Source organism: Narcine bancroftii, chromosome 6 (genome assembly GCF_036971445.1).
Source record: "Narcine bancroftii isolate sNarBan1 chromosome 6, sNarBan1.hap1, whole genome shotgun sequence".
Classification (NCBI taxonomy): domain Eukaryota; kingdom Metazoa; phylum Chordata; class Chondrichthyes; order Torpediniformes; family Narcinidae; genus Narcine; species Narcine bancroftii.
Genome location: NC_091474.1, coordinates 153,630,082 through 153,653,887, shown reverse-complemented (window position 1 = coordinate 153,653,887; position 23,806 = coordinate 153,630,082). Strand labels below are relative to the sequence as shown.

The window sequence follows — 23,806 nt, the reverse complement described above, 5'->3', positions numbered from 1 at the left end:
CTTTATGAGTCCATTTTTCGAGAATTTGACATTATCAATACAAGTACACAATCCTTTATCTGGACATCTAAAATCTAGAAAGCTCTGAAATCCGGCAGGTGGGGGGAGAGACGGCAGCACGAGTCGGGCGGGTGACGGGGAGAGACCGGCAGCGCGAGTCGGACAGGCGAGGGGTAGAGTCCGGCAGCGCGAGTCGGGCAGGCGAGGGGGAGAGACCGGCAGCACGAGTCGGGCGAAGGGGGGAGACCAGCAGCATGAGTCGGGCAGGCGAGGGGGGAGACCAGCAGCACGAGTCAGGCAAGGGGGGAGACCAGCAGCACGAGTCGGGCAGGCGAGGTGGGGGAGGAGAAAGACTGGCAGCGCGAGTCGGGCAAGCAAGGTGGGGGGGGGGGGGAAGAAAGACTGGCAGCGCGAGTCGGGTGAGGGAGAGAGACCAGCAGTGCGAGACGGACGAGGGGGGGAGACCGGCAGCGCGAGTCAGGTGGGGGGGGAAGAGACCGGCAGCGCGGCTGGAAGGGGGTGGGGGTGGATACGGCACCACAATTCAGGTGGTCTTAAATCTGGCTTTCTGAAATCTGGAAAAATCCGAAATTCGGAACACATTGACCCCCAAGGGTTCCGGATAAAGGATTGTGTACCTGTATTTAATCAAGAAACTAATGATTTCACCTCAAAAGAATAAGTGCTAGGCTAATCTATCTTTATGGTAGAATGCTCATTTTTAAAATAAAATTTGCTAAATGTACTAAACCACTGGTTGGTGAATAAAATATAAAAATGTTGCAAGTGCTCCATTTTCTGATACAAAACACAGGATTAGAACTTACTTGCATGCCTACATTCCATACTTGTGGTACTTGCTTCTAAATTCCGGGATGAGTCTTGAACCACATCTTTATTTGCTTCCGGACTGTCACTTGTTTGATTTGTTGCTGAGGCTACTGCTGCTATATCTGCACACAATATATGCACAAGATTCACAATCTGCTGGGTAATCATTTCTAGCAGTATATTAAAGATATTTTTGATAACACAACATTCTAGCTACATTGATTTATCCAGGAACTCTCATTTAAAAGAGATTTAAATGCCTCCTAAAATAACTTAACAACTGCTGTTTTAAAAAAAGCTAACCAGGTATATTCCTAACTATAGGATTGTTTCATTACACATATTGTTGAATAGTCACAAGGTCTTCCAAGTCAATATTTAAAAAAATATAGTAATACCAATTAAATTCAAACTGGGAAACAACCAATGATTTTCTTAATTAGAGAAAAAAGACACGAGACCTTGGAGAAAGCACAATGACACGTGATGCATTGAACTTTTAAAGTTCACACTGCAAGGAACACTAAATCAATGAATACAAATGTACAACAATTTTGGAATAAGGAACCATTAATTTGAACATAACAGTTATGTCAGCCAATTACAAGATCGAATTCATAAATAAAGAGACTATTAGTCAAAACAAAATTTAGCAAAAAGATGCTTCACTAACAAGGAAAATAAAAATACAATAAGAATTTGACTCAAATATATTCAGATGCAGTTAGATATATTTTTCCATAAATGGAAAATTAAGGGTTCTGGGGAAAAGACCGGTAGGGGGAGTTGAGTCTACGGCTAGATCGGCCATGATCTTATTGAATGATTGAGCAGATTCCTGTTCCTATTTCTTATAAGAAGAGAACAGTTTCTCTAAATGCCCAAGTCTGAAACTAGAGGTAAGCACAACCCATGGAAGTATATGGGACACAACTTTGTCATTGTAATAACAAAATTGTTTAGTTTGGCATAAAATTGACAGCAAATTCCGAAAAACAGTAAAAATCCCTGTTATCTGGAATTCAAGTTCCTGGCAGCCTCAAGCAACCAGCAAAGGTCCATGGAAAATAAATAGGTATAAAGTACGAAAGTTGTGGTTAGTTTACCATGCAAAATGCAGTCTCAAGCAACCAGAAAATTCACTTATCCAGCATCTACCAATGGCCATAGGTGCAGGATACCGGGTTTTTTTAAAACTGTACATGAAGTCTAGGTCATTGTGGATAGGAAATGCTGTTTTTGTACATCCTTTTATGTCATCAATAGAATTAATAAAATGATGAGATCTTCTAATATCTATGAACTTTTCTCATGACAAAATTAAATATCAATTATGTTATACTTTGATAGTTACAGATTTTTTTAGACCAGGTTTTGAATGTATTCTGTCTCTCATCCCTTTGGCTAGTATTTTGTCTCGTCACCTGCTGATCATTCTTGCTGCACATTATCTTCACTTAACTGCTGTTCCACACACACCCCACCCCCACAAACCTTCTTCAGCCCCCTGCTAAATTAGTTTTACATCTATATTACAGCTTGGTTGAAGAAATAGACAGACTATCATTTAGATGGAGAGAAAATTCAATTTACAGCTATAATTAAACGTGCCCACCAGGATATTGGTTCCCTTTGGGTTCAGGCGTAACCTATCCTTTTTCTATAGGTCGTACTTTCCCCAAAAGAGATCCCAATTTCTTGCCAATCTTCCTCAGTAAGGCAAATCAGTCCTCCTGCATAATAACCACTATTTAGTAAAAGTCTGAGGGTAGGAAAGTAATAGAATGAACCATCACCTCGAGAGAAAAGGCCAGCAAACACTCCTAAAATAAACTGACAAGTTCTGTTAACTAATGATGTCCTGCTTGGAGGAGATTTTTAACTTCAAGAGCAACTCACTTCGCTTTCTCCTGGATTCTTTGATGTCTTCACAAAGTTTGTTAAATTCAGGATCCAACTCAGCTGCTATCATTGCATGTGCAGTATCCTTAAGTGTACAGGCTCTGTGTCGAATTATGCGATCTATATAGTAAAAATAAACACCAGTTACATTGGCACAAAATGCATTTTTAACATTCTGGTCTGCAATTAAGTCATTCCATTAGCCTTTGTATGCCAGCCATTTACACGGATTTGAGCTCAATTCTGTAACAAACATTCAGAATATCCAATAACCTGCTTTTGTCAAACTATAATGTGTTGTGAAGACAGGGAACAAATCTAATTTGAAAAAGGCTCATTCATGGGGAGAAAATAATTAAATTCAAACAAAATCAAATATTGAGATTCTTTTGACATTTTGAATTGCATCTTTAGACAACCAATATGTCATAAAAACCTTACACTTTGATTCATTACGTATTAGTCTGATATGAAACCATGGATGGAACCTTGAACAATTTTGGCCTATATTAACCTACTACACAAGTTTAAACAAACCAATAGGATGACTCTTCACCTAGTAACAGAATGTGTGACGAATCAACCAATGAATGTTATTTGTTACTATCAGCAACATCAACTGTATTTATTTAGCTCAGAAGCGACAATGGTCATGTTTAAATGAAATTCATCATCTATTTAAATGTCTTCTCTAATACTGAAATAAACTAGGCAAAATAGCATATGTAAAATAAAACCAGATGTACTCAAAATAGTACTCAAAACACTGGCAACATCTGTGGAGAGAGAAACTGCAGTTGCTGTTTCACATCAATAATCTTTCATCAGAACATTTCTGATGAAAGGTAATCACTGGAAACAATTGGCTAGATGTTCCTCAGTGGTGAACCAACTCCACTCACTGCTGCGTTCAATAAAAGGATACAAACTTACCTGAAATGATCCATTCAGCAGGAACTTGTGTGGGAAAAACTTGGTAGAATCCTCCGCATCAAGGCCCTGCGCGTTGAAGGGCCTAAGGACGTAAAAGAAGCATCACGTAGGGCGGCGTGAAATAGCCCGCCCATAAATAGCTTTGAAGTTGCTGTCAGTCAAAGTAATGTGAAAGATGATAGTTTTACATTTGTTATTTTGCAAAATATGAGCCAGAAACGGTTTCTCTCCACAGATGCTGCCTAACCTGCTGAGCATTTCCAGCATTTTATTTTTTTATCCCTAGGTTTTCAGCATCTGCACTATTTTGCTTTTATATACACATACATAAAAAGAGGCATAATTATCTTCAAAAGAGTAATGACTATTCAATTTTACAATCTGTCAGTTATTTCAAAATGAATGCATCTGTTCAAAGGAACAGATTTTGTTTTTGTTAATGGAATAATTTCCACTTCATATTCATAGCAGCATATGAATAAGGCAACAGGAGCATGCCTATTTTCCTTGTGACTGTGTATGTTTCCTCTGGATGCTCCAGTTTCCTACAACCCAAAAAGGTTCAGATTTGTGGGTCAATTAGCCATTGTAAATCACTCCTACAATATATACGAGTGGGAAACACTGGGGAGGTGTGGCATGGGTTTTAATGGCCATTTGGGAGAATAAAATAGGTTACGGTAGAATTGGCATTTTAAAAACTCTGTGCTTGCTCATGGGCTTGGACCCAGTAACCTGAAGAGCCTTTTTCCATCCAGTCTCTCTGACTCCAAAAAGCTCACAACACCCATTGTTGAACCTTCATCTACTTGTCTGACAGTAATGACTTTAAATCCATAAAACATTATTTTCCATTTCTATATATATATATACTTGTGTGTGTACCAATAGATGTCAAATTGCCAGAGTATTGAGACTCTACTTCTTTATCTAAAAATAACCTTGACTATTCAATTCAATTGCATAGAAAAAAATCATGAATCTTGATGGTATTTGAATCTAGATTGCAGGATATAATGTTATTGCAATGTTTTCCACATTCGGCTGGTTGATATACTTTTATCAGCAGCTTATTGCAGTGTCATGAGACTGGAGATGTAATTCATGAACTTTGCTTCCTTTGTTTAGATACAATTAGTTTGCTTGTTAGTGAGCAGCTCTCAACTCAGGTGTCTTAAATCCCATCTTACCTCCAGGAACTTTATCAGGATTATATTCAAGAGCATTGCTACAGATGAGGTTAATATCTATTAGGAAATCCTTCACTGTTTCATACTTGTGGTTATCAATTTTCATCATCATGGTAGATAAATCCATTGGTTTTATGATAACTTCCAAGTAATCAGAAACCTACAATTTTTTTTTAAACAGAGCAATGTTTAAATAAATTGAAGACAAGTACAAAAATTTAAAACATTATTAAGTCTACTGTAAATATTTTTCTAACAGTAATAAATTAATCAATTCATTCCCATTAGAATTTCTAATTCCCATTTCACTGTAAGAGGATTCCAATAAAGAGCTGACTCTAAGAAGAGAGAAGATGGCAGTCAAAACACCTGTGACTCAGGCTCAGTTGCATATTGGGAGTGTAAAACAAAAGTAGATCAGCCTGAGTGCCAGCAGATCAATGCACCATTGTCTCCAATTCCCTTAGAGGCTATTTTGACTGCAGATTCAGACCATTGATATTTCCTCTCATAAGGGTAACAAGTCACTATTCAAGCATAGGATCACCCACATCCACATTGACCTTTAATTGGATGAATTCAGCTCTTGGTAAAGAGCTTTTTGTGGGTAATCAAAACATCTATATGGATTCAAAGGAAAAGACTAGCCTTACAGCAGTCAGATTTCAGCCACAGAGAGGGTCACTGTGACACAACCAGGAAATTGGAATCCACATAAAGGAAATGAAAAAGAAAAGTAGTAGAATATTTAAGTTCAGACCTAAATGTATGAGCTTTCAATTTTTTAATGATTTGGAGTGTTTAGTAACCAAAAACAATTCTGAATTCATCAGCTTAAATGCATTCTAATTTAGGGAATTTCAATGTCACAGCAGCTGCTGGGATTTCTACACTGCTTGCTATGTCACCTTGGAAAGGTGTGCTACCAATGGAATTTGAGAATCTTGAGTGTGATTTCTAAGGCTCCAACATTACTTCTGAATAACCCTGTTCTACATTTGTTTGTATTCAATCAAATTACACATTCAGGTCTAGCTCCAGTCAGCATTTTATCACACTCCCATTATGACAAAAGTGGCTGAACTGATTCTCCTACATCAATATGTTGTCTAAACCTTTACCTATCCATCTTTTCAGGAGTTCTAAATGCCATTTTCCTTTCCATAATATTGATAGAAAATGATGCTACTTGCTAGTTATTGTAACTTCTTTCTTTTACACCTTTAATCAAAACTTCCAGCGAGTTCTATTGAAAGTCCATTGAGCTGAAAATCTCTCCTAATAACTTCCTGTTATTTAATAAATTTAATTATCAGCAGTTTTTCCACTTTTAAGTATTTCCACTGACTCTGTTTCTAGTTCGTGCCATTTCCTCTCCCTAATTAGTCACATTCAATTTTATACAAGCCATTTCATCTTGGTAATTCATCTAGAACTTGGTATGGTCTTTCATTTACTTCTGCATCTCTAAATTTTATGTTTTTGATCAACAGATAACTGTTAGCAACCTCTTCAACATTTGTTGTCCCCATCTAGCTTTTTGTAATCTCAACAATACCCCTATTTTGTTTCAGGTGATTTATTGTTTTTGAAATTGACAGTACTTGCCACGGTATCTTTATTACTTAGCTCAACACAGATGGTTCTCTTCAACTTTCATGAGCCTCCCTTTTAATTTATTCCCTCCTTTATGACATTTCTTAAATGATCCACTTGAGGAATATTAGTAGAAATTATTGAAAGGGACTCTGGACAAAAACTTTTCTTGGATCAGCTTTTAAAATTCATTTGTAAATGTTATCAATTTACCTCTTCAATATCCACAGGTTTGCTAAAGATATTAAATCGTTTGTCAGTGGCAAGTCTTTTAGTAATATCCCTGAGAAACAGCCGAAGTTCTCGAAAGGTATTTTCCTCTTGTTCTTCCATTCGTTTTAATTCTTCCTCTGATAGTTGCCTTGGTGGAGGAGGCAATGCAGGTGGAAGGACTTCCAAGGCAAGCAACGCTGAAAGAAAGAGGATAGCAATATGCAATAAATTATCCACATTTTATTGAAAATGCAAACACAAAGACAAAAACCCAGAAATTCTTTGACATGTGGAAAGGCACACAATATCTCTCACTTCCAGTTTAAAGCTCTATTGAAAATTCCCATGGAAACATTGTGAACAGAAACTCTTTTAGGAACTTAAAGTAAAATTGTTCCTTATGCAATTTAATTTCAGTTGAACTTGGCTTGATAACTAACAACTTTCGTCAATGTAGGATTTTAAAATACAGTCAACAGCTTAGTTCTTATATCTAATTATGGATTATATCTAACATTTCTTAAAAACAAGATCAAATAAACTATTTCCAACATGCATTTGGACAAAACTCATCAAAAACAAATTATTTTGTTAATAGAAAAGGCCATCAAATGCCATGAACAGATTCTATTATGAACAAACAAGTTGGTGATTATCCAATGACCTGAAAAGTTGAAAATTCTGATGAGCTACTTGCATCATTGGATAATCACCAACACTGATAGATATTTGTATCTCACAAAGTTAATGGTTATTCTGTGTGGTGCAGCCAGCTTCATCTTCAGAGATTTTGTAATGAAAGTGAGTGTGGTGTAACTGAATCCACACCACCCTTGATTTTTACATTGACCACTTCTATTCTGATTGGTTAAAATCAATTAGTTGGCATTAGATTTGGGTTATTAATAATTGAAGCAGTGCTCATTTAGGGATTTTATTAGATATGAGGGGTTGGAACATGCTGAGAAATGCCATTAGATTCTTGGTTTAATGCCAACAAGTTTAGATCTTTGTTTGATCTGCTACTGCATGTCGTTCAGTTTTGGTTACCTCATTACAGGAATGCTATAGATCGGGGTGGCCAAATTACAGCTCCAGGCCAACGGTGACCTGTTGCGCATTTTTAAGTGGCCCAGGGTGAACTTTAAAAATAAAATGGACTATGTCCCTTTCAAACACAGTCTCTAATGATCATTTGTAGTATTTACATTGTACTTAGTTTCTTTTCCTCTTTCTCCGATTGTAATTTCTGCTGATGGCGAATCTGTCTGCCTTACAGCTGACTAAAGCAAATTTTGTGTAATATTACACCTGTTTTATTACATGACAATAAAGAAATCTTGAATGTAATAAAAATAGATTATGTGTGTGAGGTAGTGAAAAAAAGATTGTTGTTCAGGTTTCCATAGGTTGGTACAACATTGTGGACTGAAGGGTCTGTACGATGCTCTATTTTCTAAGTACATTTTAACAAGGGGTAAAATTCTGAAAATATTTTCAGGCTTTAATTAATAAAGCTCCAATTGTTCAGTGGTTTTCTAATAGAAAATGTACAGTTCCACATTTGGATGTAATAGTAAAAGAAACTTGCAGACTATTATTTCATGTCTTTCTTAAGAAAATCTGAAAGCACTTATAGGTGAAGTACCTTTATAGTGCAGTTACTATCTGAAACCAAACAGTCAATTTGCACTCAGCAGACATTCACAAGTTTAAGTGATAAATATATCTCTTAAAGAAATGTTGAGTGAAGGATAAATGTTAGCCATGAGTTCAGGGATATATCTTCCGTTCTTGTTTAAACTAATATCAAGAATTTATTTTTACATCACTAGAAATATTAGCAGGTTCTTAGTTTATTGTACCATCTCAATGTTAAAACCTCTGACGATGCAGGGTTGTAATAGGGCTGTGAGTCTAGTTTTGTGCTCAAGTCATGAGAATAGGATTTAAAATTTAAACCTGGAACAATCCAGGTTGCCGAATGAATAATTTTCAGCTAATGCAGCACATGAGATGATGAGGAGAGAAACCGTTCCCTTTGCAAATTTTAAACATTCCGGCAGAAACCAATAATATGGCTTCAAATCAGAGATAAACAACCAGGCTGCAATTAACAAAATTTTGATGAATGCCTCGCTACCTCAACTCATCATAGTGCGCTGATAACATATATCAATTATTAAGTTTTAACAACTATTGGCTGTAATGACAATGTCAACAGTTTCTCAGAAGTGTTGGCTTGCCAACACTTGCAAGCGAATTGTCTATTAATTGATAAGCAAGATTCAAATTATGAATGGTTTGCAAAGAAAACTTGGATGATAAAGACTGAAGATGAACAGATTGTATTTTAATTCTTGGAAACCCATTAATTAAATCCAAGATAATTATTCATCCATATAAAACATCACTTTATAAATCTATTACAGCCAGTTAGATACAGTGTTAAAATATTCTTTAGTTCCTTGACCTGATAAAGAAGCAATCAGTGTGCTTCCCAGTTTTTGGCACCACAATGTATTATCAACAAAAAGTACTGTAAACCAGAATTTAACCAACCAACTGTCTCAAGCAAATGGTAAAAAAAAAAATTGTGGAAAATAATTTACTGTCTTCTCTTTTCCTCCAACATAGTTTCTTACCAGTTTTTCTCCTCCTTGGTGGAGGCTTTGCTGCTTGGTTTAATATTAAATCTTCAAAGAATTTTGTCCTTTCTTCTTCAGTAGGCCTCTGTAAATCTATAACTTCTCCATAATTTATTTCAAAAATGCATTTTACCTACATTTTGAAAAACAAAAATTGTTCCTCAGAACATACTTTAGGTTCAAATTTGCAATATTAATAAACAGGATATGCCATTAAAAGAGAAGCTGCAAGTTTACAGATCAAACTTAGCAACATTCTTCACTCAAAAACAATGTAGATTTAGTTCATGCTCATTTGCTATACAGATACCACTGTAATGACATATTTTGTTAAAACATAATAGCTCATTTTAATGGCCAAAACTTGGTGTTAAATCTACATGTTAAAACTTAATAGCTCATTTTAATGGCCAAAACTTGGTGTGAACAAGGACATTAGTGATAGTACCAAACAGTAATTAACCAGAAAAAGCACCTTGTATCTCTTCTTCACCACCTAGTAGATCGCCTCCCATCACTCTACCTCTCACACTCTTTACCCCATCACCACATAACACCTGCCCAGCTTCTTCCACTCTCACTCTCTTTCCCCCCCCCCCCCCGATATACTTAATACTTTGTGGTCTCGATGAAGTCTCCCAACCCAAAATATTGATTGACTGTTTTTACCCATGAATGCTGTCTGACACGCTAAGTTCCTCCAACATCTCATTGTTTGCTCAAGATTCCAGCATCTGCAATTTTTGTTTCTCTAGAGAAATATGTAATCTCACCAATTTGTAATTTTGGATTGAGGATATAATAAATAATTTAAAAGAAAAATTACAATGAGAACACACTGCTCTGAGACCACAGAGCATCAGATGGGCTCGGATATCTGTAAAAGGCTACACACATATTGATAACATGATATAGAAAACATCTATTTTGAATTGCAGTGTAATGTGAACAGTTTTGGCTTATTTCAATAAGGAGGATTACTCAAGCTCTGAGATTTGGGCCCAGATTTTGCAATACATTCACACCCCCCTCCCCCACCGGCAACCTATGTAACTTACGTCCATCCACACCAACGTTTGACAAATTGTTAAAGAATATATAAAATTTACATGGTTTATACTGTATTTGACAAACCATAACAGGGATACAGGGCATGTTAGAGCCAAAATGTGCATACTTACCTTTTTAGTTGGCGTCCCAGGGTCCATAGGCTGAGCGCGGCCATCTTTTTTTAATTATTATTTCATTTATTTAAAAAGTTTGACCAAACATGCAGTCAATTTCAAAATTAAAACTACAAGTACAAAAGTAAATCCATAATTTTTTCCATGATGGTTATACCCCAAATCCCCAAAAAAGAGCCCAAAGAAAATATAGATTGGAAAGAAAAAGATAAAGAAAAAGGAAAGAGAAAAAAGAAAAGCAAAATTGGCTGCTGAAAAGAGCCACACACACCATGGATCAAAAATTCATATTGAATGAAATTTTCTTTCGAGAAGATCAATGTAGGTTTCAAGGATTAGGGTGAACATAATTAAAAATTCAAACCAGATTTGTAAACATGGATGCCAAACTTGTAAAAATGTGTCATACTTATTTCTTAATTTAAAGGAAATGTTCTCGAGGGGAATACAACTATGTATTTCTGCATTCCAACGTGCCATATTTAGATGTGAATCAGACTTCCATGAAACTGCTATACATTTTCTAGCTATTGCCAATGCAATTTTTAACAAATTTTGTTTGATGTATGGATAATTTCAGTTTTGGTCTTATCCCTGTAATATTACCCAGTAAAAATAATTCTGGGTTTTGTCAAATTTGATTCCTGGGATCTGCCATAGAAAATTTCCTTGATCAACCCAAAAAGGCCTTACTTTAGAACATAACCAAGTTGAATGTAGAAAAGTTCCTACCTCCTCACCACATCTAAAGTATCAGTCTGATGAATCTGAATTTAATTTGTTTCATTTCTGTGGTGTGAGATATGATTGATGCAGAAAATTATATTGTACTAATCTTAGTACTTTATCTTGTTAGGCATACTAATCTGACATAGTTCAGACCAGGTTTGCTCATCAATTCTTACATTTAAGTCTAATTCCCATCTCTGTCTGGACTTATGAACCCCTTGTTTGGGTTTCCCATTTGAAGTAAAAGATACATTGCTTAAGTAAATTTCTTTGTACTTCTTTTTCAAATCAGAGCCTCCACATCACTACAATTTGGTAAAAACATTGTTGGGCCCAATTTATCCCTTATTTGGAAATAGCAGAAGATTGTGCTGTTAAGAATTCCATAATTATTTTTCAATTGTTCAAATTGCATCAATTCTCCCTGCTCATAACAATCTTCAATATATCGGGTTCCTTTACGAGACCAGATTTCAAAAATTTGGTTACCCATTTTACAAAGTATAAGAGTCCTGTTACGAGTCATAGGAATTTTGTGAGAATAACCGCCCCTTGTTCCAGTATCACTATTTATTTTATACCAGATATTAATTAAGTGTTTTAACAAATGGGGTTTCTCTCTCAGCAGTTATTAATTTTGTATCCCATTTATATATAAAATACTCTGGGATTTTCTCTCCTATTTTAAACAATTCTATTTTAACCCATGCAGGTTTATCTTCTTCCTCAAAAAGGAAGGTAAGAAATCTTATCTGAGCCACTCGATGATCATTTTTAAAATTAAGGAGTCATAAACCTCCCAGCTCATATTTCCAAGTTAGTTTTTCTATGGAGATCCTCAACATCTTACCTTTTCAAAGAAATTTTCTGACATTTATTTTAACTCCTGAAAACATCTCTGAGATAATGGTGTGGACAGTGATTGAAAGAGATAATGTACTCTTGGAAATATATTCATTTTAATACAATTAACTTCCCACTAGTAAGGCTGTCCATCTGCTTAAATCTTCTTCAATTTTTTAAAGTAATGGTAAATAATTCAGTTTGTATTAATTTTTTGTTATTATCTGTATGCATTCTTAAATATTTTATCTTATTTGTCGGCTGTTTAAAATGGGGTAACTCTTCGACACTGAGCATAATCTCCTTCTGTGAAAGACGTAATTTCAGTCCTTTTCCCAATTTATTTTATAACTTGAAACTTTTCCATATTCTTCCAATTTTTAGTACAATTTCTGTATCAAAGTTACTGGCTCTGTCAAATATATTAATACATCATCAGAAAATAAATTAATTTTGTATTCCTCCAGGTTAACCTTAAATCCCTTAATGTCAACGGATTTTTTCTGCAAGAGGTTCTATAGCTAAAGTAAATGGAGCTGGAGATTGCAGACATCCTTGTCTCCCAGATCTTGACAATTGGAATGATGTGGAAATTTGTTCATTAGTCACTACTTTAGCTTTCGAATTATGGTATAGTACCCTAATCCAATTTATAAAAGTTTGACCTAATCCAAGTCCTTCCAGTACTTTAAATAGAAAATCCTATTCCAGTCGATCAAATCATTTTTCTGCATCTAATGCCATAGCAACACTCAGATCACTTCTTTTCTGTGCCAAATGAATGATGCTAATCAACCTGCTTACATTATCAGCCGATTGTCTTTTTTTCACAAAGCCTGTTTGGTCCTTATTAATCTATTTCGGCAAAAACTTTGCCAATCTATTTACCAAGACTTTGGCAATAATCTCATAATCTGAATTTAATAATGAAATATGTCTATAAGATGACAGTTTCAACTGATCACTATCTTCTTTTGGTATCACAGTAATAAATGCCATTGAAAATGATACCAGGAGAGTATGTGTTTCAGGCATGGCCATCTTGATTCCTGTGAGCATGCGCGAGTCTTTGCTTGGCACATGCGCAGTTCACGTATTGGAGTTCGGTTGGTGTACGCATGAGAATTAAGGGCTTGAATTCAATATCATTAGGGGGCTTAACTCTCACACATGCACTGACCAAACTCCAATATGCAAACCCACCACACATGCACCAACCGATGACCTGTGCATGCGCATAGTAATCAAGATGCCCGTGCCCAGCCGACAGATCCCAGAATGTCGACTAACAAGCTAAGTACACACACTTTGGCTCTTACATGTCCTGTTATAGTTTGTCAAATACAATGCAAACTGCATAAATTTTATATTATTCTTTATTTTTTAAATCAACGCAATTCTGACACATGTCCATTTCAAGATACAACAGATTCTTTGGTCTGAATTACAGTCGTAATTTGGGGAGTACCTCTACATTAAATTTCAGCAGGGACTATGAGAGCAAGATGGTGAACGAGAAGAAGAGCGGTTTAAAACCAGACGAAAAGCTTGTGAGGTGATCTGGCAGCTCTACAAGTCTCTGGTGAGACCACACTTAGAATACTGTGTTCAGTTCTAGTTCCCTCATTACAGGAAGGATGTGGAAGCTATAGAGAGGGTTCAGAGGAGATTTACCAGGATGTTGCCTGGATTGTAAAATATGTCCTAAGAGGCAAGATTAGTCGAGCTAGGGCTATTATCTTTGGAGCAGCGAAGGATGAGAGGTGACTTTATAGAGGTCTACAAGATTATGAGAGGCATAGGTAAAGCAGAGAGCCAGCATCTTTTACTCAGGGTAGGAGTAGCAAACACCAGAAGACATCTGTACAAAGGCATATTTTTATTGGCATAACATCATGGGCCAAAGAACCTGTACGTATGTTCTATCAAATCCCACAAAGAATCCCCGACAAGTTTTGGATTTCAATCCTAACTTGCATAAATGCAGAAAGCCCTAACCACCTTGACAGCTGTTTGTCAGTGATTCCTCCTGCATTCTCTTCTACAAGGAACCCCAAGTTCGAAAAAACGTAGGAACACCTCCATTCATTAAACTAGAAATGCCTGTGAGGAATTAATGGTGGTGATTGACTATGACAAGTCTTAACCAATTTTTACTTGAATAGTTTTATGAGCTTAGTTCTTTAGTTTTATACTTTTTACATTTTCAAGAGATTCTCACAGGAAATAATTTAGCGCAATGTTGACCCAAAAATGTTGTCTTTTAAGTAACTGTGATAAAGGAAATTTCACTGATTGTGCACAAATGAATTGCAGTTCTCATCTTCCTACAAGAATAGTTTAGCAACAAGAAAGAATCATATTCATATACTCAGGATTACATTGCATAATTGATGCTGGAAATATTTTTGTGTCTTACCCATCTTTCTACAACAGTTAAAATAAATTACTGTTGCTTTACATTAGACTAATTAATGAAGGCTTTTGAACATATAACTGGATACATTCATTATACAACACAGTCTGTAGTGAAGTTGATATCCTACCTCATCTGGTAGTTCTGAATAAGTTGTTTCAGAGGTAGCCAATATCAAAATGGGTGAAAATGGTGGGATGTCTTGAAGCAGAGTCATGAAAGTAGCTCTCACAGTATCACTGATTGCATCCCACCACTCTCTAATGTGAGGCACATAAACTGCACTTGGTACTGTCCGGCGTGCTTCACGGAACACCTAAAGAAGACAAACAATCAAGAAAATTTGGGGGGGGGGGGGTGTGCGCGTGTGTGTGTGTGTGTGTGTGTGTGTGTGTGTGTGTGTGTGTGTGTGTGTGTGTGTGTGTGTGTGTGTGTGTGTAGAGAGAGGATGTGGTGATGGAAACAATTGACATGAAGTGAAAAAGGGAAGTAAAGAGAGAAAAAATATGCACTTTAAAGTTTTCATCTCTTAGATTGCAGGTTAAACACAAGAAATATATGGGTTAGGTTTTTTTTTGCTTTGGTCATTCTTACCTGTGCACACGACTCCTCTGGTGTTTTGGCACTCACAGAGTACAATGCTGGCAAATCTAGTCTGTGCACAGAGAATTTCTCAAGTGAATGGAGCAATGCAGGAGCAAGATGTGAACTTTGACCTGATCCTTTGTTTCCACAAAGCAGTAACCGAGGACGATGGGATATTGGCTGGTGAAGTGCTGACCTGCAAGAAGAAATCTTAGATTATTTCCAAATTCAATCTATTGCTTCAGATGAATGAAATTTCAAACTGACAAAGATAAGACAAGTATTATAAGATTACAATGACCAATATGCATACCCTGATAAAGTGATTCAAGCTTTAACCAAGGTAAGAGGTCTCATGGGCACTTAACTTGGCATTCCACTTTCTAGCTTGATAATGAAAATCTTAATACCCACATCAAAATTAATTGATTTCCCGCACAACACTTTGGGGAGGCCAATGCCAGAGTATTGTGCGCAGTTTTGGTCACCTACTTACAGGAAAGAGCAATAAGATTGAAAGAGTGCAGACAAGATTTACAGAGTTTTTGACAGGAATTGAACTGAGTTATATAGAAAAAAAAATAGAACAATACAGCACAGTACATACGCTTTGGTCCATGACGACATTCCAACCTACATAAATCTACTCAATAACCTAAACCTTCCCAACCTCACACACATAACCCTCTATTTTTCATGTATCCATGTGCCTGTCTATAAGTCTTTTAAATGCTTCTATTGAATCAGCCTCCTTCATCACCCTGGCTATGCATTCAAGGCACCCACTACTGACTGTATAAAAAAAACTTAACACTGACGTCTCTCCTGAACTATCATTCCCTTGACATTTGTGACTGTCACTCCAAGAAAAAGGTGATGTCTGTCCACCCCATCTATAACTTACATAACCTTGCATCTTATGAAAGTTGAATAGGTTTGGACTTTATTCCCTGGAAGCATCAGAGAATGAGGGGAAATTTGATCGAGGTATACAAAATTATGTTGGGTATAGATAAATGCAAGCAGGCTTTTTCCACTGAGGTTGGTGAGAAAAGAACTAGAGGACTTGGGTTAGGACTGAAAGACAAAATGTTTAAGGGGAACATTAGGGGGAAATTCTTACTCAGAAGGTGGTGAGTGTGTGGAATGAAATGCCAGTGAAAGTGGCAGAAATGGGTTTGGTTTCAATATTTAAATTTGAATAGGGACATGGATAGGAGGGGAATGGAGGGTGCTATGGTCCAAGTGCATGTCAATCAGCTGAATAGTAGTTTGACATTGCTATGTGGGCCTCTTTCTGTGATTATAGCATTCTATCGTTGTAAAAATTGTAATCGCATCCATATTACTGGTACAAGTACAAATTCTTTAATAAAAATGTGAAATGGATTACAATAACATCACTTATTCCAAGAAAAACTATGCTACCAGTGTGATACTTTGTTATATTATTGGTGCCAAACCACATATCCCAATAGTTAAGATCATTTACCAATGAATGCAACATATTCTTTTAGATTTGCATCAATTAGACACAAATTTAAACAAGGGCCTCAAAGTATAATCAAAAGCCATCAAGCAACGGTATTCCAGTCAAAAGTAAAATTCTGGGTGTGTATGCAAACGTTTTTATTTTTCAGTTGAAATTTTCGGTGTATTGATGAGCCTTCTGGAACTAACAGAAGGGAACAGAATCTTCACAATAAGAATGACATAATTAAAAAATACAAAGTAAGCTGGATGACAGTCAGTAGTCCCACAGTTAACCAGACACTGATGGCACAGTTTATTTCAGATTTATGCTCTGCCAAACATGGAAATCCAAAACAATCCAGAGTCCAGCAACACAATACCAAAAATGGAGGAGACAGAAAGGTTAAACGTGCCACATCTGAGTGCTTGGTATTCCAACAGAGACAACTGGTACAAAGACAAAGATCTTTATTTCAAACACTCAACAATCCTGTGGATAAAGGTGTCCCATATTGAAGAAGTCGATAGTATCCGGCTTCAGTGACTACAACCCTGTCACACTCACATCCATTGTCAAGATGAGGCACATCAAGATCCTGCTGCCCCGTCACTTTACCCATTGCGGTTCACATACAGATCCAAACGCTCTACAGATGACACTATCACCATCGCCCTCCATCTAGCTCTCACCCACCTGGAAAATAAGGACTCATGATCGAATGCTGTTTATTGACTTCAATACAATCATACCTCAGTACCTGAAAAGGAAGTTGAGCCTGCTGGATCTAAACACCTCCCTCTGCAATTGGATTCTTGCATCCTGTCAGGGAGACCTCAAGCAGTCCAGATCAGTAACAACACTTCCAAGACCATCACAATGATGTTGTTCACTCTGCTGCCCCTTGACTGTGCAGCTAAACACAGATCGAACCATATTATCAAGTTTGCTGATGACACGATCCTGATGGGCCTTATTAGTAAGAATGAGAAGTCAGCATACAGAGATGAGGTACAGACACTAACAGACTGGTGCGGAGCCAATAACCTGTACCTGAATGTTAATAAAACAAAAGAGATGGATGTCGACTTCAGGAGGGCCCGAGGGTCAATCCACTGACGATTGATGGCTTGACCATTGAGAAAGCCCAGGAGCGCCTCAACTTCCTGTGACGGCTGAGGAAAATTCATCTCCCACCCTCCATCCTCACTACATTCTGCAGAAGATGTATTGAGAGCATCACTGCCTAGTTTGGAAGCTGTACCATTTCAGACTGCAAGACCCTGCAAGAGGATAGTGAAGTCAGCGGAAAAGATCATTGGGGGATCTCTTCCTATTATGAAGGACATCTACAACACTCAATGAAGGCAAATGGCAATAAACATTGTGAAGGACACCACACACCCCTCATGTAATCTGTTCTCCCTTATGCCATCTGGTAAGCAGTACCGCAGAACTTGGGCCCTTATTTCCGGATTGGTCAACAGTTTTTTTTTTCACCCAAGCCATCAGCTCCTAAATTCCCAGAACATATGTGGATAGTGTACTGTGGACTTTTACTGTCTACGTCTTAATATTTTAAGCTGTTTAACTTCTATTCTAACTTATATTTATATATGCTCTGTGGTCCTGGAGAAATACTATCTCATCTTTAGTGTGTGAGCATGGTATGAACGATACATAAAGGTGACTTGACTTGTTGCAATAATGTTCTGAGTATTCTTTCCACTGTTTAATTTTGCCTAATATAAAATCAATAAAAATATTGTGAAAAGAAAGAGTATTCTTTCTATAAGGTGTTTAATTATTTTAGTGTTTTAACTAAATTCTCTAAATATTTTCATATTTTTTTCTAAAAGTATCTGGATATATTTTAACTATATTTAAAATACCTGCTCAGCCTCCCAAATGTCTCTTGGGAACAGGATCTTTGAACAGAAAAGAAACATATTTACTAAACAATATTTATCTATTTATTTGTATATATGAATATTTATCCTGCATAAGTACTGTTTGTCTGCATATGTATTGTGTCTAGTTGTGTATCTGTAGATTTTATACTGAGGCATGAAGAATGCTGTTTCATCAGGTTGTACTTCTGCAATCGAATGATAATAAACTTGAATTTGAAACTACAGCATCAGAGACCATTCAAACCACTTGCTTATACTGATTCTACAAAGACCAGATCAGGCAGTCTCACCAACTTTTACCTTGTGACTTGCAATTTTATTTTTCCCTATAAGTGCTTTCCACATCCGAATAGAACACAGGTTCTCAATTTTTGAACCATTTAAATTGACCAACCACAATCCTTTCGCCACCTTTAAGGGGAGGCACCGTTCGAGCAGCGGTTAGTGCAAGGCTATTACTGTGCCAGTGACAAAGTACCGTTGGCAAAGAATTTGTATGTTCTCCCCATGACAGTGTGGGTTTCCTCCAGGTGTTCCGCGGAGCTTTCTCCAACCCTCCATAATTGTACAGGGTTTGTCAATAATTGGTGTATTTGGGCAGCTTGGGTTCATGGACTGGAAGGGCCTGTTACCACGCCACATGTCTAAAAAGTACAAGTAAATGGACACTGCAAGTGGGCCAGAAATTGTACAATCCAACCTCGTGAGAAGAGCCCACTCCAATATCCTATTTTTTTTAAAAGTGATTACAGCTCACAAATCCTAAATCTTCCACCAGATGGCAACATACTACAGTTTTGCAGTAAAGTCAACGACACAACCAAATAATTCATACATATTTTGTTCTGAAGTAAACCATTGCCATCAGTACACATTTGTCTTAAAGGACTCATTCACAGATATAACTTTTAATTAGCACTGTATCATTTTTAATCACCTCAAAAGTCATTTTAAATTAAAATTTAAAATGTGTTTTTTTTTCAAAATTTAGACGTACAGCATGGTAACAGCCCCTTCTGGCCCACGAGCCCAGGCATAATTAACCTACAAACCCCCTATGTTTTTGGAGAGGGGAGGAAACCCACGCAGACTCAGGGAGTACATACAATCTCCTTAACACATCACTAGATTCCAACCCTGGTCGCTGGTGCTGCTCAACAGTGTATTAAGAATGAAACACTGAAGTGTGCACACACTGAGATTGAAGTAAAAACACAGAAATGCTGGAGGAACTCAGCAGGTCTCACAGCATCCATAGGAGGTAAAGATATATAACCAAAGCTTCAGGCTGGAGCCCTTCTTCAAGGTGTTTGAAACTGTGTTAAACCAGCAGAGCTCAACTGCATCAGTTTGGAACCCAGAACACCTTTTACCATTTTGTTCAAATTCCATTTTGTAGTAATGGAAATATCCTTATTTTAAGACATAAATTATCAATAAGCTTGTTATTATTTTGTGTCAGGGAAAGTTACTACAATGGAAACTTAAAAAGTGGTCTACTGATGTTTTTTTGTTATATAAACTCAGAGAAATTATTATTTTATTTTCAATTCAGACATTCAATTTTTCCAATAATTTCCAAGTCAACCAATCCATCAAAATACAAAGTCAAGATTAAAGCATTCTTTAACATTAGCTTGAAATTTTTAATTTGCGATGTCAATGCTAAATTCTCAAGCACCCAGCTTTAATTTTCACTATTCAAAACAATAAAAGAAGCCTCTAAGTTACAATGTAAAGAAAACATGTATTTATACAGCAAATTTAATGGATTTAGAATAATCTAAACCAGTGGTTTTCAAACTTTTTCTTTCCACTCACAAACCACCTTATATAATTCCCTATGCCATAGGTGCTCTATTATTAGTAAGGGATTACTAATGTGAGTGGAAAGAAAAAAAATTGAAAACCACAACCAAGGATATGCTTTTGAAAGGTGTGCTCAGTAATAATTCAAGGAAAGGGCAAGATTTCATAGCATTAATTTAGTAAATTTCCAGATAACTGGCCTTAAACAATGTTGCCTACAGATAATGAGATTGACAAGACACTAGAAGAATCCCACTTTTCTTTAAATGATACTACAGGTTATTTTATTCACCCTAGGGGATAGATGAGACCCTAAAACAAGCTACAGGAGGCAAGAGTTGGGGAAGGCTATTATCTACTTCATCCTTCCATGGTAAACTGTTGTAACTCATCTCAACACCAATTCTCTAACATTTCTAGTGCTGCAACCATGTTACCTTCCAAAAGATCATTTCAAACAATGCAGCATGTAATTTTTCCTTCATTTTCATACCCACGCTCACTTTAGGTGAAGGTATAAGTTTTAGATTACGCAAACCTCTAAAATAGAAATTAAATGTTTCCAATAATTTGCACAAATCTTGATAAACATGGGAACTGAAATTAAACAAATTTAAAGTGACATTTTTTTGCAGTGGGGAAAAATTGGAAATGATTTATTCAGATTAGAACACTATATATAAACATACACACACACTAGACATGAAGAACATATTTCTCAATGGTACCATTATAGGAAAATGGCATAGTTACAGGAAAATCCTTCAATGGTAATTTAGTCAAAATTTTCAAACACAGCAATAAAAACTTCATATTTTCATTATCTATAATACTAAAAAAAACCAGAGAAGCAAGTTTTAGCAGTTACAAAGCAAATTTAAATAGAGGGAAGGAGCCAAGTAAGAGACTGAGGTCAGGAATTCTACACTAATAGTACAGTTGTCGATGGTGGGTAAATGAAAGTTGAGAAGCATTAAACAATTGAAAAATTCAAAATGAAAAAATAAAAGATCTAATGCAGAGTATGGCTATAAAACACAGAACGGTACTGCATAGGAACAAGACCTTCAGCTTATAATGTCCATGCCCACCACAATATTAAACTAATCCTATCTGCCTGCATGTCATCCATCTTTCTCCATTTCCTGCAGATTCATGTGCCTGAATAGATGGCTCTTAAATGTTATTATATCTGCTTATACCAACCCTGATATCCCACTCCCCACAGGCAGCAAAATTCATGTAACTACCTTTCCAGAAAAAAAAGTAGCTTGCACTACAGACTCCTTCAAACATTCCCCCCCTCGGTATTTGACACTGAGTAAAATACCGACTATCTATGCCTCTCATAATTTTATCAGGTTTCCCTCAGTCTTTGATTCTCTTTCAAAACAAAAATCCCAGTTTGTCTCCTTATAGCAAGCATGGTTTAATCCAGACAACATCCTGGTGAACTTTTTCTGCACCCTCTTCAAAGCTTTAACAACCTTCCTGTAATGTAGCATCCAGAACTGCACACAATACTCCAAACGTGGTCTCAGCAAAGATTTATACAACTGCAACAGGACTTCCCAACTTTTAAACTCAATGCCCTGTCCAAAGAAGACAAGCATTGTATATACTTTCTTTACAACCATATCTACTTGTGTTGCCATTTACAGGGTGCCATGGACCTGCTCCTCTCATTACCTCTGCCCATCAATGGTCTTAAAGGTCCTACCATTTACTGTAAACTTTCTCTTGGATTTGAGTTCCCAGTGTGAAACACCTCACTTGTGCTCAAAGAAAACTCCATCTGACATTTCTCCACCCTTATTTCCTGCTTATATGCTCTAAAAACCTAGATCATTATTTACAATACCAATTTTGATTTGTCTGCTGAAGTGTAATCAGTTCACTAATTCATATGTACAAATCATATTGATGTAATAAATCATATATTAAATATAAAAAGTCACAACACTGTTTCCTTTGGAATACCCATTCGTCACAGACCTCCAGTTGGAGAAAGACCCGTCAATATTTGAAACAAATTGATTCTAAATTGTTGAGAAGTCAAAAATAAAGGAAACCGTTAAATACTGAAATAATTCAGTTAAATTTAAATCAGCTCAATTAAAAAATAAGAAAACTAGCTGCTACGTTAGCTTTTTCCTCGTGGATGTTTATTCCTACTAAAATGAATGGGCCCACTCTGCAGACACATTTTCAAACTAAGCATTGGGAAATTTGTAAACTTGAACATGTGTTCCAAAATGAAAAAGGGCCCCAGACCCAACACAATGACTGTCAATTCCCCCCCCACGGATGATCTCAACCACTAATTCCCTTCTTTTCATTGTTTCCCCACTATTAAACTATGTCTTCTATGATCAAGCTAATTTTGAATCTAATCTATCAAGTCAGCATGGATTTCAGGTGTTTTAATCTTTTGGATCAGCTTACCATGATGGACTTCGACAAATACCATACAAAAATCCAAGTAGACAAAATCCACTCCCCTCCACTCATCAATCATCTTCATCGTCTCCTCAAAAAAAAACCAATGAAGCTCATAAGACATCACATGTCCCACACAAAGCCATATTCACCATCTCCAATATGACCATACTTTTCCAAGTGAGGGCAAAATCTATCTCTAAGATCTTCCACTTAAAAACCAGCAGTTCCACACAGAACTGCCATTTTTTATTTATTTAATGGTGTAGAAGCCCAAGCTGATCACCTTTTTGATTTGAGTCGATTTAAATATAACTGTATTATTTTTGTCTGTGCTTCAAGTAATCATTTGTTTTTTATTAATATATTTTTTAAATTCTTAAATATCATGGATTGAGCATTGCTCTCTGTCACCTCAACAAGGCTGAAAGCATGGCTTAACCAGTTTTCAAAGCAATTCTGGGAGCAGAGCCCATCATGTTGAGAGGTCAGGCATTGGACCTTAGTGATTAAATAAAACCAGCTTCCCATTGGAGAATGGCTTCAAGTAAAAAGAGCCTTCAAAAAGCAGATGGTCAATAATAAAGGAGTGTGTCAGTCTCCAGATATTACATGTATTTGAATAGTTTTGAACCCTTTGTCAGCTAAAATGCTGTACATTTTAAGCAAATAACAAAAATTAAAGACACAAAGACATTCTATTGTTTCAACCTAAATGGGATAGAGACAGGTTGAAAACTAAATCACTGATTTATTAGATCCCCATTTGGCACATCACTCAGCATTTCTGAACAAATCTAATATAGTGGTGATTACCTGTTGTCATAAGATAAATTAAAAATTAATGAGAATTTATGACCAGCAATTTCTTACCTAAAAATTCCAGTGCACCCTAAAGAGTTGCTGCAATGGCAGAGATATGATGACACAATAAATGGTTTCCTCCAGGCTCAATCGTCTTTCAAATCACATAACATTGGAATAATACAATCCAATTCACATGCTAAGCACATATATTTGCAATCATTCTATCCTAATGAGGGACTTTTCAAAACAAACCATTCTGGAAAATTAAGCTGATTTAATTAGGCTATTAAATTTCAA

At 36.5% G+C, this 23,806-nt stretch overlaps 1 protein-coding gene across 6 annotated transcripts in view; it reads right to left on the bottom strand.

The window, feature by feature from the left end:
* atad2b (ATPase family AAA domain containing 2B) overlaps window positions 1–23,806 on the bottom strand; it is a 169,073-nt gene that overhangs the window by 28,937 nt on the left and 116,330 nt on the right. For 5 of the 6 annotated variants that reach the window (XR_011340434.1, XM_069886403.1, XM_069886398.1 and 2 more), the window contains exons 18-25: window positions 18,434–18,469; window positions 15,080–15,266; window positions 14,616–14,801; window positions 9,311–9,446; window positions 6,666–6,862; window positions 4,857–5,016; window positions 2,731–2,853; window positions 828–953 (exon numbers count right to left, since the gene is read on the bottom strand). Coding sequence is in view for 5 of the 6 variants with exons in the window: in XM_069886403.1 (XP_069742504.1) it covers window positions 828–953; window positions 2,731–2,853; window positions 4,857–5,016; window positions 6,666–6,862; window positions 9,311–9,446; window positions 14,616–14,801; window positions 15,080–15,266; window positions 18,434–18,469 (1,151 nt within the window). In the remaining variant the exon portion in view is untranslated. The remainder of the gene's footprint in view (window positions 1–827; window positions 954–2,730; window positions 2,854–4,856; window positions 5,017–6,665; window positions 6,863–9,310; window positions 9,447–14,615; window positions 14,802–15,079; window positions 15,267–18,433; window positions 18,470–23,806) is intronic. The other variant, XM_069886400.1, reaches the window with a different exon arrangement.